Below are 14,234 nucleotides of genomic sequence, written 5' to 3'. Positions count from 1 at the left end.
CGTCGCCGGTCCCCTCGGAGACGGGCGCAGTTTCCGGGGGACGCGTTTCCCGCCGCACCGTGGGCCGCCCGCCGCACCGTGGGCCGCCCGGACCGCGCAGGACGGGGCACCTTCCGGTGGCGGCGCGGAGCCCTGGGCCCGGCTGCGGCCCGGCTGCGGCCCCGGCGCGGTGCGGGCGTTCGCGGCGGCCCGGGAGCGGCTGGGGCCCCGGGCGGCGTCGAGACCGGAGCGGGGCGGGCCCGGGACACCGGCACCCGGCGCCCTCGGAGCCAAAGGCGCGCGGCGGACACGGCGGGGCCCTCGCGCGGTAAGGAGGCGGAGGCGTGTGGGCTCCTGTCACTTCACATCGCAAACGCTGCCCGCCGCATGGCTCCGGCCGAGTCTCGCGAGGGGCGCCGCTGTGGCGTTTCGGGCCAGCCGGGCCGCCTGGCCGGATGCGGAGAAGGAAGCTCTGCCCTTCCCCCTGGCCCGGCGCGGAGCCGATTCTCCCGGGAAGGGGCCGGGGGTCCTCGCAGGGTCCGGCCGCGGCGTGGCCCTGCTGGGGTCCTAACTTCACCGCAGGGCGGCCTGCTCAGGGCCAGGCCCGCGGGGACGCTTGTGTCACGGTTTCTTTCCCCTTGACGCCAGTCCTACCAGGCCGACATCGAGTGCCGCTCCCCAGGGAGGGTCAAGTCCCAGGGGTCCAGCGGCTCCCCCGAGGTCCACTAGGAGGTGGCGGCACTGGAGTGGCCTTTCTCCAGCCTGCACCGACCCCCGCCTTTAGTGCCCCCGCGCGTGACCCAGCGGTGGTACTGGAGTGGCCTTAGAAGAGCGACCGCTGCCTCTGAGTTGAGTCTTAAGCCCCTCGTTGGGCCTGGCTGAACCCCGGGTCTGCGCCTTTCCCCCAGCCTGGAGACGATGCCAAAGCTGCAGGGCTTCGAGTTCTGGAGCCGCACTCTGCGAGGGGCCCGCCACGTGGTGGCCCCCATGGTGGACCAGAGCGAGCTGGCCTGGAGGTTGCTGAGCCGGCGCCACGGGGCACAGCTCTGCTACACGCCCATGCTGCATGCCCAGGTCTTTGTCCGCGACGCCAACTACCGGAAGGAGAACCTGTACTGCGAGGTGTGCCCCGAGGACCGGCCCCTCATCGTGCAGGTGCGCAGGAGGGGCTGTGGCTGCGGCCGCGGTTGGGTCCCCAGGCCCTGGAATGCCTGGAGAAAAACCCTTCCCTCTGTGGCGGGACATCACTTTCAGCCTTTCCAGAGACAGCTCAATTCCAGGAGAAGAGGGAGAAGGTGGCACCAGGCATGTAGAGTCCACATAGCCACAGCAGTGATTCCTGTGGAGCCAGGGCTGCCAGGTGCACCTCCCAGAATCCAACCCCATTCTCTAGGAGCTGGCTCAGGCAGCCTGGGTGCTGTGAGGTTCGCAGCCCTGCTGGGGCCTCTGGATTGCTGCCTCTCACACTCACACTCCCTCTTCAGAACCAGTAGAGATGGCTCTCCTCTTCAGAAGTCAGTGATTGTGGCTTCTGCCACAGTTCAAAGAAAATCTGTAAATCCGGGTGGTTTGGGGACTCCTCCCGGCTTTGTCATATCGTAAGCCTCTGCAGGACAGAGCACCCTCCTGCAGCGAACCTGGGCCCATACCCTCATGGGGTCACACGGGACCTCTCGTAGGGCTGGGCAGCAAGGGACTAGCGCCTGGCTGGGCCCATGGCTGACTCCCGCATCTTCTCCAGTTCTGTGCTAATGACCCGGAGGTGTTTGTTCAGGCGGCTCTCCTGGCTCAGGATTACTGTGATGCCATTGACCTGAACTTGGGCTGCCCACAGATGATAGCCAAGAGAGGTGAGCTCCATGTGGAGCATGGGGGCACCCGGGGCAGGGGCCAGAGCCAGCTCAGTGCAGCCCCAGGTGTGGTGAGCTTGGAGGGCGGCAGGCCCTGCCTCTGTCATGACAGTAGCTCGGGCTGGAGCCAGTCGTCCTCTGTGCTCTGCCTCTGGAGGGAGGCTGTCCTCAGGCCTTGGGGGCTGGGGGCCGAGCCCTACTGGCTCTCTCTTCCTTCAGGGAGCTCCCTCTGCGTAAACATGATTGCTGATACGGGGTCCCCATCACCCCCTTGCACTGCTGTGTGTGGGGCTGAGCCTGCTACCTTACCGGGCCCCTGAGGAGGCGTTACTTAGTTCCAGACCGTGCGGGGTGGGGGTTCCATTCAGCACCTTCTGAGCTCAGGCAGCTGGGCAAATAGAGCCCCTGAGTCTGATGCCCACAAACCACCGCTCTGACTGTCCCACTGCCCCAACTGGAGACACTGCTGGTTCTGGGGACCTGTGTCCCGCCTGGCAGGGCAGCTCCTGGCCTGCATGGATGCAGGAGAGGGTGCAGAGGGGGTACAAGGCCTCGGCCCCACCAGCCTTAACACAAGTGCCAGCCAGGCCATGCTTGCTCTTTGCAGGTCACTATGGCGCCTTCCTGCAGGACGAGTGGGACCTGCTCCAAAGAATGAGTGAGTTGGCTGGGTGGGCGGTGAAGGACCCCCAGAGACCCTCAAGAGGGACACATGGGCACTGTCCACTTGGTTGGGGCTCAGGAGAGGACAGGCGTTGGCAGGAGTTCTCAGCATCACCCTGGGGCTTCCTGCCCACAGCAGCCTCTCTGCTGGAAGGAGGTGGCTGTGAAGTTGCCTGTCCTGCGCCACCCACCCCTTAAAACCAGACAGTTTGTGCCAGGGCAGAGTCCTTGCTTGGGCCCAGCCCCAGATGTCCTGGGAGACAGAGCCGGCCTTGGCCCTGCTTGTTTGAACTTGGGAGGGCCGGGGAATGGCGGAGGGAGCCTGCCCAGCTCCCTGAGGGAGACACCCGGATGGTGGTCCGGGCTGCCTCCCAGCCTCCCGGCAAAGCTGCCTGGACTCCGCTGTCTGCAGGGTCCTGGGCTCTGGGGTTTGGCCGCTAAAGTGGGAACACCATGGCACCCTCAGAAGCTGCCTCTCTTCTCCCCAGTTTTGCTGGCCCACGAGAAACTCTCTGTTCCTGTCACGTGCAAAATCCGTGTCTTCCCAGAGATTGACAAGACCGTGAGGTACGCCCAGATGCTGGAGAAGGCTGGCTGCCAGGTGAGCTCTGGGCTTGCGGGGGTGTCATGGGCCTCAGCTGGGCTTTTGCGCAGAGGACACAGCTGAGGCTCTTCCTGTGTCCAGACACCGTGAACCATTGGCCTCATGGGGGCAGTGGCCCTCCTGACTGGCCTGTCCCCACTGGGCTCTGAGTGCCACCACCCCAAGCCCAGGCCTCTACAACAGAAACTGCTTTCCTGGCTCCAGGGTTTTGTCCCTGTGGAGAGAGTAATGTCGGCGTCTCTGACATGTTCCTAGTGTCACAGAGGCCGGCAGGGCCTCCTTTGGGGATACTCAGCATCTAGTCTCCCTAGAGGGTCAGAAAGGGGCCACCAGGCTGTCGGCAGAGCTGCTCCCCTGTCTGTGTCCCCTGCACACTGAGCCTGGCCTGGCGCAGGCCTGGATGGGCTGCATCTCCAGGGGTGCCCCTCAAGACAATCACCTTCTGAAGGCGGACAGCAACCTTGGTGACCTGGGGATGAGTTTGCACAGGGGCTGCTGGGCCCAGGCCCCACTTTCCCCCACACTAGCCTGGAGTCAACCTGGAGCCAGTCCCTCCCACACCTTTGGCCTTGGGCAGTGGGGACGCTGCCACTTCCCGGCCTGGCTCTTGTGTGGGCCTGGGCAGCACATGCAGCCTGAGGTTCCCACAGAGTGCAGAGGCCTTGGGGTAGGCCCCAGACGGCCATTCCTCAGCCCTGCGTCAGGAGCTGAGATGGTGAGGGAAAGGTCCCTGGAGTCGGGCATGGGGCACAGGGCTTGGAGGGGCGGAGGGGGCTCGGAAGGGTGGAGTGGGGGTGGAGGGGGTGTGGATGGGCACAGGGGGCTCTGAGGGGCGGAGGGGGCACAGAGAGGGCTCAGGGGTGGAGTGGGGGCGGAGGGGGCGTGGAGGGGCGGAGGGGGCTCTGAGGGGCGGAGGGGGCTTGGAGGGGTCAAGCGACCACTGGTCTGTCCTAGTTGCTGACGGTGCATGGACGCACCAAGGAGCAGAAGGGGCCCCTGTCGGGTGCGGCATCCTGGGAGCACATCAAGGCCGTGCGGTGAGTGGACGTGGGCGGTGGGTGACACAGCCCTCAGTCCTTGGGGCTTTGCTGGGGGTCCCAGCTCCACACCTCAGGGTGCTCGGCACACCTGACGCCCGTGACCACCGAGGGGGCCGCGGCTGGGGCAGCATCACCTGGGTGCTGTCCCAGGAGGGTGGAAAGAGGCGTTTCTCTGCCAACAGGAAGGCTGTGGCCATCCCTGTGTTTGCTAACGGGAACATCCAGTGCCTGCAGGACGTGGAGCGCTGCCTCCAGGACACGGGTGTACAGGGCGTCATGAGCGCAGGTAGGCAGGGCCTGGGACAGCAGCCGGGGCCCCATGCACACGGCCTGATACCACCACCCAGGTCGGTGCCTCCCACTGCCTACTGCCCTCCCCACGGTGCTGTTCGCAGACGGTGTTCATCAATCCCAGTCTGTCCCTTGTGAGGTGGCACAGAAGGGTGTCCTGAGTGTCCCAGGCTTTCCTGTGCCGTCCACCTGGAGCAATCCACGAGGTGTCCTTCCACGCTCCTCCTCCCACAGAGGGCAACCTACACAACCCCGCCCTGTTCGAGGGCCGGAGCCCTGCCGTGTGGGAGCTGGCCGAGGAGTATCTGGACATCGTGCGGGAGCACCCCTGCCCGCTGTCCTACGTCCGGGCCCACCTCTTCAAGCTGTGGCACCACACGTGAGTTGCCCCCTAAGGCAGAAGCCACGTTGGAGGGCTGCCCAGGCAGATACCGTCAGAGCCCACCTGGGGCATTTTGCAGGTTTTGTCAAAACAACTTGCTGCTAAGTCAGGTCTTGAGGGGCTGGGGTGACTTAGGCGTGGAGTTGGGCAGGAAGAGACACAGGTCCCTGTGTGCCCAGTGCTCAGCCTGGGGCCTGATGGTGGAGCCAGGAGCCCAGCCTGCGTGACAGGGCCTCTGTCTCAGGCTGCAGGTGCACCAGGAGCTGCGAGAGGAGCTGGCCAAGGTGAAGACCCTGGAGGGCATCGCTGCCGTGAGCCAGGAGCTGAAGCTGCGGTGTCAGGCAGGCGCTGGGGCTGGTGGGAGCCCGGCCTTACAGGGGGTGAGGGGCTGGGGCCATGACCAGGGCCTTGGGCTTTTGCAGGAGGAGATCTCCAGGCAGGAGGGAGCGAAGCCCACCGGCGACTTGCCCTTCCACTGGATCTGCCAGCCCTACATCCGGCCAGGGTGAGAGCCCAGCCAGCCCTGGGCGGGCATGTGCACCAAGGTGTGGGCTCCACCCTGTGCCCACAGTGCTGCGCCTGCCCTGCTTGTCCTCAGCCATTACGGTCAGTCAGCTCCTGCCCGAGGGAAAGGAGGAGGGAGGCCTTGGCTCCGAGCAGCACACACACCTTCCACGTGCCCCTCAGTGTCCTTGGTGGACGGTGCTGGTGGCTCAGCTGTGTCCTCCCTCAGTGGACGCTCGGATTTTAAATCTTTTCTTCCATAAGATACTTCTCTGAGCTCCTCTGATCCTGGTGGATTTGCCCGTGGGTCAAGAGGTTGACCCCAGCTTCCTCAAGAGGTGAGGCCATCTGTGGCCACAGCCCTGCCTGGAGCTGGTGGCTCAGAGCTTGGGGCTGCCCAAGCTGCGGACTCCATCTCAGAGGCCCCAGACTCCCTAGTGGCCACTCCTGAGGCTGCCCATGCTCCCCACAGCCCATGCTCCTCACGGCCGCCTGGCCCCTCCTTAACCTGGGGCCTCACCCGGACTCAGACCCGTGTGGATGTGGCTGCTGGGCCCCCCCTCTCATGGTGTCCTTGGGCTCTGCCCGCTGCCCTCCCCTCAGGCCCAGGGAGGGGAGCAAGGAGAAGGCGGGTGCTCGCAGCAAGCGGGCCCTGGAGGAGGAGGAGTGTGGCACGGAGGTCCTGTCCAAGAACAAACAAAAGAAGCAGCTGAGGAACCCCCACAAGACCTTCGACCCCTCTCTGAAGCGTAAGTGCTGCTTCCGTTGATGGGCCCGAGAGCGCCTCTTCATCACCCCCATCCTCCCTGTTGCCAGTAACAGGAACCCAGACTCGTGGTCAACAAGGCTCAAGGCCCAGAGCTGGAAGCAGATGCCTGGAGGGCTTGGCGGAGTGGTCAGCCAGACTTGGGGTCTGAGCACGGGGACCCTGTGCAGGCCGCAGCCCGTGCATGTGGGACATGGGCTTAGTGAGTCAGATGAGGCTGTGGGACAAGCCCTTCAGCCAGGTGCCACCCAGGTGGCCACTGAGGGGCTCGTCTACAGCTCAGGGCCTCGGGTCCCTGCAGCTGTCCCTGCCTAGCCTCACACAGGACGCCTGAGCAGCGGAGGCTGGGGTCCCCGGGAGTGTGTGCAGGGGTCTTGTTGCTGGGCCAAAGGCATAGGATGAGGCTGCTCACTCCTCTCCTCTTAGCCACCGGCGGCAAGGCCTCAGCCCAGTGCTGTCTCCCCTGAGACCCCTGGTGGCCGCCATATCCTGGGCCAGCCCATCTGGCCCCTCAACAGGTGGCAGCCTCCCAGGAGATCTCTGACAGCTTCATAAGCTGCAGGGGAGACCAGCGATAACCCTGAAACCTTCCCATGTAACCCCCAGGGCGCTAGCCAGTCCAAGAGCAGCTGCCACATCAGCCTGGTGCCAGCAGTCCCTTCCTGCCACACTGCCCCCACCAGGCCACTGCGTGAGGCAGCTGGGAGAGGCAGGAAGTGGGGCTTCAGGCTGAATTCTTGATTTGACCCTTCTTGGCCCTTTTGCTTGGGAGACCTGGAACTGAAGGTCATGGAACCCCCCCTTGGACTCTGTGGGCAGGAAAACCGCTCCCCTTGTCCCTGCCTGGGAGTGGGACAGATAAGGCTGCTCGTCCTGCTGGGGCCCCCAGCCCACCTGCTTCCTATCCGTTTCCTGCAGGATGGTGCTCCCTGCATCCCCTCACCCATCGCTCACGGAAGGAAAAGCAGACGTGGCTGGCCTGCATCCTCTGCCCTCCCCGAGCCTCCTGGCCTGGCTGGCCACAGCTGGCATGGACGCCATCAGCAGGCTCCGTGCAGGTGGACGGGGCAGCCCCCACAGCCAGGCTACCCCGGCCCTCACTCACCAGCACCCTTTTGTTCTTTTCCTAGCAAAATATGCCAAGTGTGACCAGTGTGGAAACCCAAAGGTGAGTGGGTCCCGGCTGTGTGCCAAGGCCTCAGCTCTGGGGGTGGGCAGGGTGGTCTCCGCACTGCTTGGGGTAGCAGGTCTGGTGCCCACCCAGCTGGGTTTGCAACGTGGCCCAAGGTGGCATGGATGCCTCAGGACGGCCCCTTGCTTCCAGCCAAGCCCCTGCCCAGGCCTAGAATGGGAATGAGTGGGTGGGCTGGGGTGAGGGAGAGGCACCTGGCTTGGGAACAGTTCCCAGGGCTGCATCCAGGCCGTGGGCATCTGGCAGAGGCTTCCCCAGTGGGGCTGCTCCCCTGCTGGCCGGCCTGGCTCCGGGAGTGGTGCTGGCCACAGGCTCCCGAGCTTTTCTGTGCCCAGGGCAACAGATGTGTGTTCAGCCTGTGCCGCGGCTGCTGCAAGAAGCGAGCCTCCAAAGAGACTGCAGACTGCCCAGGTGAGGGCGCCTGCCACCTGCCCCGCAGCAGGCAAACAGACCCCTCCGCCTCCTGACCCCCGACTCCTCTCACTCGCTCTGCCAGGTCACGGATTGCTTTTTAAAACCAAATTGGAGAAGTCTCTGGCCTGGAAAGAGGTCCAGCCTGAGTTGCAGGAGCCTCAGCCGGCAGCGCCCGGAACACCAGGTGGCTTCTCTGAAGTCATGAGCAGTGCCCTGGCCTGAAGGCCCAGAACGCCCACCCCCAGGACTGCTGCTGGAGCCTGGACACGTCCTACTTAAGGAAATGCCTTTTACTCAGGGAATCTCCTGCTACTTCATGTGGAAAGACACGCCCATGTCCCCCTTCGGCCCACTCTGGGGGCCTGGAAATGCTGCAGTGGGAGCAGGCCCCAGGCTGGACCTGCCCTGTCCTCAGCACGCGTGTGCAAAAGTGAACAATAAATCATTTCAAAGATGCGAGAGCCCATGGCCTGTGACCACCACCCCCTCAGACCCAGGAAGGCACGCGCCGGGGCAGGTGCAGTTGGGGCCAGTGGGGGCTTCTGAACGACAAGCTATGTCTAAATGAAGGCAGCATCTGGGGAGACGAAAGTGGGGGCTTAGGTCCCCTCCCCACCTCCCCTAAGTGCTTCCATAGGCAAGTGGCCAGAGCCTCCGGGAGCTTCCTGATGCCTCACAGCCTTGGAAGCACCGCCTGCGAGGCCACAGTGGCTGCTGCTGGGGGCTGTTGAGTCCGAGGGCCAGGCTGCTCATTTCTCTCACCAGGCCCTGCCTCCAAGCCCAGCCCCAGGGAGACAGCCCTCAGGAGCCCAAGGCCACCCAGGGGTGACCAGAGCCTGCACAGCAGGAAAGAACAGCCAAGAGCAACGCTGAGTCTGCTCTTTAATGGACACCACCCACTTGTCTGCACCTGACTGAGGCGGGAACAGGAGGGGTCTGGGAAATGGTGCCGCTGGGCCTGGGTGCTGCACAGTCTGCTCCCTGGGGACAGAAACCCACAGGGTTGAGCCCCCTGCAGGCCTCTCCTTGCAGGAAGGGCCACAACTAGCAGCCGCCTGCCACCTCAGCCCCAGCAAGGGCACGCAGGCTGGGTGGCACCCGGTGGCCAGGCCCCTTAGCTGGGCCGCAGGCAGCACTGAGCCGCCTGGAGGTCAGGAGGTCCGTGGAGGTGGGGAGCGGGTGCAGATGTCCTGGAGGCCAAGGTCCACCCATCACATGTTAGTGCTCATCCGGGACTGGCTGTTGGCTGGAGTCAGCTCCCCCTGGCTCCCTTCTCTGGGCGGGGACTGCAGGGGAGACAAGGAGCAGCTCAGCCGCCAGGCCCCACACGCTGTGCACCTGCCCACTCTGACGCCAGCCCACCTTGACATGGATCTGGTTGCGCAGCACAGCTGCCCGCAGCATCATGGCCTTGGCGCGGCGCTGGAACTCCTTGCCCATCAACAGAGACTTCTCAAAGGTAGTGCTGCGCTGATCCACGTCCCGGGCGTACAGGATCTGTGCAGGCACAGGCTCAGCGGGGCCCAGGCTCACCCCCAGCTGCCCCCACCGCCCCATAGCCCACAGCTACCTTGCTGTGTGAGTCCACACGGGCACTGATCAGCCCCTCCAGTATTAGCTGCGTCAGCTCATCCTCCAGGGCAGCCACCGTGGTGTTGAAGGCTGCCGCCATCCTATGCATGTCGGCTGACACGTAGGGGCTGAAATACTGCAGGGCAGAGGGAAGTCAGCTCCACAGCCCCCCGTATGCCCGCTCGCGGTGCGCCAGCCTGACCCCCACGCTTACCTGGATGAGGGCACGGTTGCGAATCTGGGTGTATAGGGTCCTGACATGGGGGGCCAGATACATGTCCAGGAGCAGGTTGTCCTGGGGAAGGGGCTGGTCAGGACCAGGACAAGAGGCCAGGCAGGGCCCCACCTCACCCCCACCCCAGGCGGGGCCCCACCTTCATCTCGTCCAGCATCTTGAGACATGAGGCGTACTTGGACTCGTAGAATTTGAAAATGATGTCTCGGACCTGTGGCTCCAGCTCCAAGAACAACTTGAAGGAGCTGGTGAGGCAGACCCCTCAGAGCTCTGTCCTCTGCCTGCCCCTCCCTCCAAGTGGCTAGTAGGACACCAGTCCTCAGACAAACACCTGAGAAAATGGTGGGGCCAGGGGGCCAGGACACGCAAGGCCAAAGCAGCAGACGCGGAGGGATGGGGACTGCCTTCAGGGCTACAGGACCAGGGCACCTACCTGCTGGAGATGACATTGCGCTGCAGCTCCTGCCGGTCAAAGGTAGCCAAGGCGCACAGGCCGCCGTAGATGGCCACGTTGCTGGGGGACAGCAGCTGAGAAGCAGAGACCTGGCGTCACAGGCAGTGAAGGGCCAGGCCACCCCTGCCTGCCCATCACCCGCTCGAAGAATGCCTAAGACCCCATTTGTGAGAGACCTCACCCTCCTACAGAAGCAGCCCGACCCATGAGCCCATGCTCTGCCTCCCAAGTCCCCAGAGGGCTCCTCACCTCAGGGAAGTCACAGTGATCAAAGGAAGCCAGCAGGAGGCACTTGGCAGCCTGCTTGTACTTCCTGGCGGCCAGCTCTGCCAAGCCTAGTGGAAGGAGCCGGGGGGAGAGGGGGTGAGACCCCAGAGCCTGGGGAAGCCACTAACGCCTGGAGACCAGGGAGAACGCGACCACCAGCCGGCTCGCTGGCCTCTCCTGCCCCGGGAGCTGTTCCTCAGCGCTGGGGACAGATATTCTAGTCGTGGGTGGGAACAGCCCCACCAATGCCGAGCAGGCTCCCTGAAGCCAGGCGTGCAGGAAAGCCTTAGGTGCCAGCACGACTGCAAAGGACACCCCAGTTCAGAGCAGCTCGGGCCGGCAGACCTGCCTCAGGCCCACAATCACAGCAGCCAGATCCTGACCACACGTCACCCACTGGCTTCCCCGGGGCAGACTTTGGGCACCACCTACACCTGCACATGTGCCCACAACATCCTGCGCCCTGCCAGGGAAGGTTTCCCTGGCTGAGGCGGGGACCAGCCTACTGCCCTGGGCTGGGAGGACTCAGCAACGTGGGAAGGTGGGGCCAGCTGGGCGTGACCCAGGCCCTCACCTGCAGCACACTTGAGCTTGGTGAGGATGGCCTGGGTCTGGCTGTCACGCTCTCCTCGCTGCTGTAGGAGGAAGCCACATGCGTGAGGCCCACGCCCCACATTTCCTAGAGCTCGATGCCCAGCCCCCAGACCGAGAGGGGGTGAAGGCAGATTCAGATTTGGGGGAGAATGAGGTGGGGGAGGATAGGAGGGGCCAGCAGTGGTCAGGAATCCTGGGGCAAGGTCTCTGAGGAGATGGCCCGTACCTCGGCAATCTCTGGGGTGGACTCAGCCTTGCTGACATAGCTGAGCACATGAGACCAATTCTGCAAGTAGACGCTGACCTGGTGGGTGAGGGGGCAGGGCCAAGTGAGCCTGGGCGCCCCAATGGCCTAGCCACGCTGCCCACCCCCGCCCGCCGAGGCAGGCTGACCTTGATGACATTGAGGCACATGTTGATGACGTGTTTGGCGCTGGTGCAGTAGTCCCGGGCCCGGGAGTAGCACTTGAGGGCATTGCTGAGGTCCCCACAGTCCAGGTAGTGGTCGCCCAGGTCGTCGTGACCGCGCCGGATGCTCTCCTTGATGGAGTTGCCCTTGTAGTTCTTCAGGTCTGTGTCCAGCTTCTCCAGCTTCAGCAGGGCCTTCTTCCGCGTGGCCTCCACCCAGGCCGTGTCCAGGGGTGGGGGCTCCACGCCGCTCTCAGGGATGGCGTCGGGTGCGTTCTGCAGCTCCCTGAGAGAGGACCTGGCCATCAGGATGGCGACGGTCACGGGGGCCAGGGAGGAGGGGAGGAAGCCACCAATCTCAGGCTGCCCTCAAAGGCCCAACCGGCACACAGGTGGGCACCTCCCACTGGCCTCAAACCCCACCTCCAGGGACCAGTCTGCACCAGGGCCACAGAGATAACTGCTGCCCCAGGAGCCTACAGCCAGGTGGGGAAACCAGCAGGGAGGTGGCCCCTGAGCCACAATCTCCAACAGCTCCCCTTGGAATCAAAGCCCTGCGTGCACATGCACAGGAGAAGCCACACACACACAGGGCACTTCCACTGCTGGCCAAACGAGAGCGAGAGCTCTACCCACCCGATTTCCCAGCACAGGGGTGGGAGTTACAGGGCACAGGAAGGGGGCCCAGTCCCAGGCACCTGCTCCCTTGGTGGCCTCTGCTTCCTCTCACCAAGCCCCTGGCCTCACCTGGTGGCCTCTGAGAGCTTGCGGTGGATCTCCTCGTACATGTCCACATTAAAGGTTCTCTGCACGAAGGAGAGCGCCATCTTCAGGGCCTCCACCCGCAGCGTGGGGCAGTGATCAGCAATGAACTGCAGCCGTTCGATGCGCATCAGGCCGCTGTAGCTGGCCGCATACTGCTCCAGATCCTGGAAGCAGGCGCAGACAAGGGTCAGGCAGGATGTGAGGCAGGACCCTGGCCCCAGGCCCTGAGGGTCAGGAGTTGGGGCCCAACTGTCCCAGCCAGAATGTCGCCCTAGGCCCATAACAGGAACTGGGCATGGGGGTGCGAGACTGACTGCTGTCCCAGGCGCTGCAGAGACCGCTGGGGTGGGCCTGGGGGAGGAGCCTCGGGAGTGGGACCCTGCACTGGAGGGCTTTCGGGGATAGACACCCACTAGCAACTGCTGGTCACTAGGCTGAGCGGGGAGGGGACCTGCCCTGGCTTCTCCATGAGCAGCGTCTGAAGCTGGGCTACAAGCCTCATGTGAGTGTGCAATCAGAAATGCTGATGGTTTCAGGGTCAGAGAAAGACGACAGAGATCACTGAGAAGGATCATTCTACCTGCTGTGCAGGCTGCAGTGGGGAGTCTGCCCTGGACCCCTCAGCAGGACTGAGACACCCAAGGTCCCCCCCACTGGGCTCCGTACCAGGCTGGGGTTCTCCACCACGTAGTTGACGTCGGGTGCATTCTGTGGGTCTTCCTGGGGGTCCACGTCGATCTGCATGGGCTCCACGGCCCCCTGCAACATGGGCCAGGCACCTGGCACCTCGTCCTGGGGACTGCCCCAGGAGGGCGAGAGACCCGCACTGTTCTCTGAGGTCAGCTCTGCCGGAGATCTTCCAGGCCAATCGGACCACACTCCCGCCGCTGCTGTCCCCCAGGTGTGCCCTCCCAGTCACCCTCACCCCCACCCAGGCTCCTGTGCCACCACATCAGGGGGAGATCTCCTCAAAAGACTCTAAGGCGCAGAAGCAGAAACCCCTGGCCTGATTCTAGCCGCTCATCTCTGAAAGCCAGAAAGCAGACAGGGGACAACCAACTACACAGGGGCCTCTGAGGGCCCCTACACGTTCCCAGCCACCGTCCTGATGTAGTTTCCTCCAAGCCACGGAGAAGAACGGGACGCCACCTCAACCCCAGGAGGCAGGAGGACCAGCCCCCGGAATCTGTCCTGAGCAGCGGAGCAGCAATACTGGGCTGAGAGTCACGCCACGGGGTTGGCAGAAGGGGAAAAGAGTCATCTCAGGGAGCCTCATGGCCCCCAGCTGGGAGACACAGAGGAGCCAGGACCTCGGCTTAAAACAAAGCAGGCTGGAAAAGCCGCCGTGCCAGGCACCCGCCGGACCCGTGGGCCTCCCGCGCTCCTTCTGGAAAAGCACCAAGAGCTCGGCTCCCTCCGCAGGCCCCGGGCCCACCGGGGCTCCCTCCCCTCCTGCGCTTGGCACTGCGTCCCTGTCCTCGGCCAGCAGAGCAGCAGGGGCCCAGCCACAGCAGGGGCGGCCGGGGCCCTGCTCCCCCCTCCCTCGCTCGGGGGTCCCTGTCCTGGAAGGTACCTCGTAGAGCAGCGTACAGGCCGACAGGCTGGCGCTCAGGCTGAAGTCCCCGGCCGTGCCGGGCAGGACGAGGTCTGACCTACTGCTGTGAGGGGTGCAGTACAGATCTGTCACTGACGAGGAGGCCGAGCTGGGGGCCGAGCTATCCCTCATTCTGTCCTGACTTTCTGCACCCCCCGACCCTGACACAGAGCTGGCTGGCTGCTGAAGGGAGAAAGAGCGTTAGCGTCGAGGCGGCCGGGAACCTCTCCCGTGAGCTGCTGGGAGGGGAGGCGGGGCGGGCGCGGCCCGGCGGCCCCCGGTCGCAGCGCGCAGCCACGGCGGAGACGCGCCCTCGGCCCTGCAGCCCCCGACGCGCGCTGCCCGCGGAGGCCCGGCACGGAGCGTGCCCGGCCGACTCCTGGCGCAGGCCCCACGCCCCTGCTCAACCTCAGCCCGGCCCCAGTGGCAGGGGGCGCGGGGGCGCGGAGGCCTGGCGCGGCCTCGGCTCGTTACCTGCAAGTTAAACACCTGAACCGGCAGCGGCATCTTGCACCCACCCCGCCGCGGCGTGCCGTCCACTTCCGGGGCAGCAGAGTCGTCGCTTCCGGGGCGCGGGGCGGGGCGGGGCCGCTGCGTTCTTAAAGGGGCCGCCGCCCACCCAAGGCTCCTGCCAGGTTCTCCGCTCCCGGCGCCGGGGGT

At 64.7% G+C, this 14,234-nt stretch overlaps 2 protein-coding genes across 15 annotated transcripts; one reads left to right on the top strand and one right to left on the bottom strand.

The window, feature by feature from the left end:
* Positions 1–128: 128 nt before the first annotated feature.
* DUS1L (dihydrouridine synthase 1 like) lies at positions 129–8,139 on the top strand. Of its 3 annotated transcripts, none has more exons than XM_032176619.2 (14): positions 129–307; positions 888–1,134; positions 1,721–1,829; positions 2,437–2,487; positions 2,981–3,093; positions 4,051–4,133; positions 4,319–4,422; positions 4,662–4,806; positions 5,054–5,150; positions 5,232–5,314; positions 5,917–6,062; positions 7,210–7,247; positions 7,615–7,682; positions 7,768–8,139. In XM_032176619.2, the coding sequence occupies exons 2-14, from the start codon at positions 898–900 to the stop codon at positions 7,784–7,786; spliced, it is 1,293 nt and encodes a 430-aa protein (XP_032032510.1). In that variant the 5' UTR covers positions 129–307; positions 888–897; the 3' UTR covers positions 7,787–8,139. The 3 variants fall into 3 exon arrangements, with proteins under 3 accessions (XP_032032510.1, XP_032032509.1, XP_058284065.1); XM_032176618.2 differs by having other exon boundaries at positions 7,607–7,682; XM_058428082.1 differs by lacking the exon at positions 7,615–7,682.
* A 411-nt stretch (positions 8,140–8,550) lies between these two features.
* GPS1 (G protein pathway suppressor 1) lies at positions 8,551–14,189 on the bottom strand. 12 transcript variants are annotated; one of them, XM_058428078.1, is made up of 14 exons: positions 14,049–14,115; positions 13,554–13,638; positions 12,647–12,739; positions 11,963–12,144; positions 11,201–11,513; positions 11,034–11,111; positions 10,788–10,848; positions 10,196–10,281; positions 9,926–10,020; positions 9,632–9,737; positions 9,472–9,552; positions 9,256–9,393; positions 9,048–9,182; positions 8,551–8,971 (listed from the first exon to the last, which is right to left on the bottom strand). In XM_058428078.1, the coding sequence occupies exons 3-14, from the start codon at positions 12,722–12,724 to the stop codon at positions 8,897–8,899; spliced, it is 1,428 nt and encodes a 475-aa protein (XP_058284061.1). In that variant the 5' UTR covers positions 12,725–12,739; positions 13,554–13,638; positions 14,049–14,115; the 3' UTR covers positions 8,551–8,896. The 12 variants fall into 12 exon arrangements, with proteins under 12 accessions (XP_058284061.1, XP_058284062.1, XP_058284063.1 ...); XM_058428079.1 differs by having other exon boundaries at positions 10,788–10,845; XM_058428080.1 differs by having other exon boundaries at positions 11,201–11,501.
* Positions 14,190–14,234: the final 45 nt, after the last annotated feature.

The sequence above is a fragment of the Hylobates moloch genome, unplaced genomic scaffold (genome assembly GCF_009828535.3).
Source record: "Hylobates moloch isolate HMO894 unplaced genomic scaffold, HMol_V3 SCAFFOLD_15, whole genome shotgun sequence".
NCBI lineage: Eukaryota > Metazoa > Chordata > Mammalia > Primates > Hylobatidae > Hylobates > Hylobates moloch.
This window is presented reverse-complemented; position numbering and strand designations above follow the sequence as displayed.

Coding starts and splice junctions, on each gene's coding strand:
- DUS1L (XM_032176618.2), top strand. CDS start 898: ATGCCAAAGCTGCAGGGCTTCGAGTTCTGGAGCCGCACTCTGCGAGGG. Junction 4,423..4,661: donor ACAGGGCGTCATGAGCGCAG/GTAGGCAGGGCC, acceptor CTCCTCCCACAG/AGGGCAACCTACACAACCCC. Junction 5,151..5,231: donor AGCTGAAGCTGCGGTGTCAG/GCAGGCGCTGGG, acceptor GGGCTTTTGCAG/GAGGAGATCTCCAGGCAGGA.
- GPS1 (XM_032176606.2), bottom strand. CDS start 13,706: ATGAGGGATAGCTCGGCCCCCAGCTCGGCCTCCTCGTCAGTGACAGAT. Junction 12,740..13,553: donor CCTGTACGCTGCTCTACGAG/GTACCTTCCAGG, acceptor CCCATGTTGCAG/GGGGCCGTGGAGCCCATGCA. Junction 9,738..9,925: donor CGCAATGTCATCTCCAGCAG/GTAGGTGCCCTG, acceptor CTGCCTCACCAG/CTCCTTCAAGTTGTTCTTGG.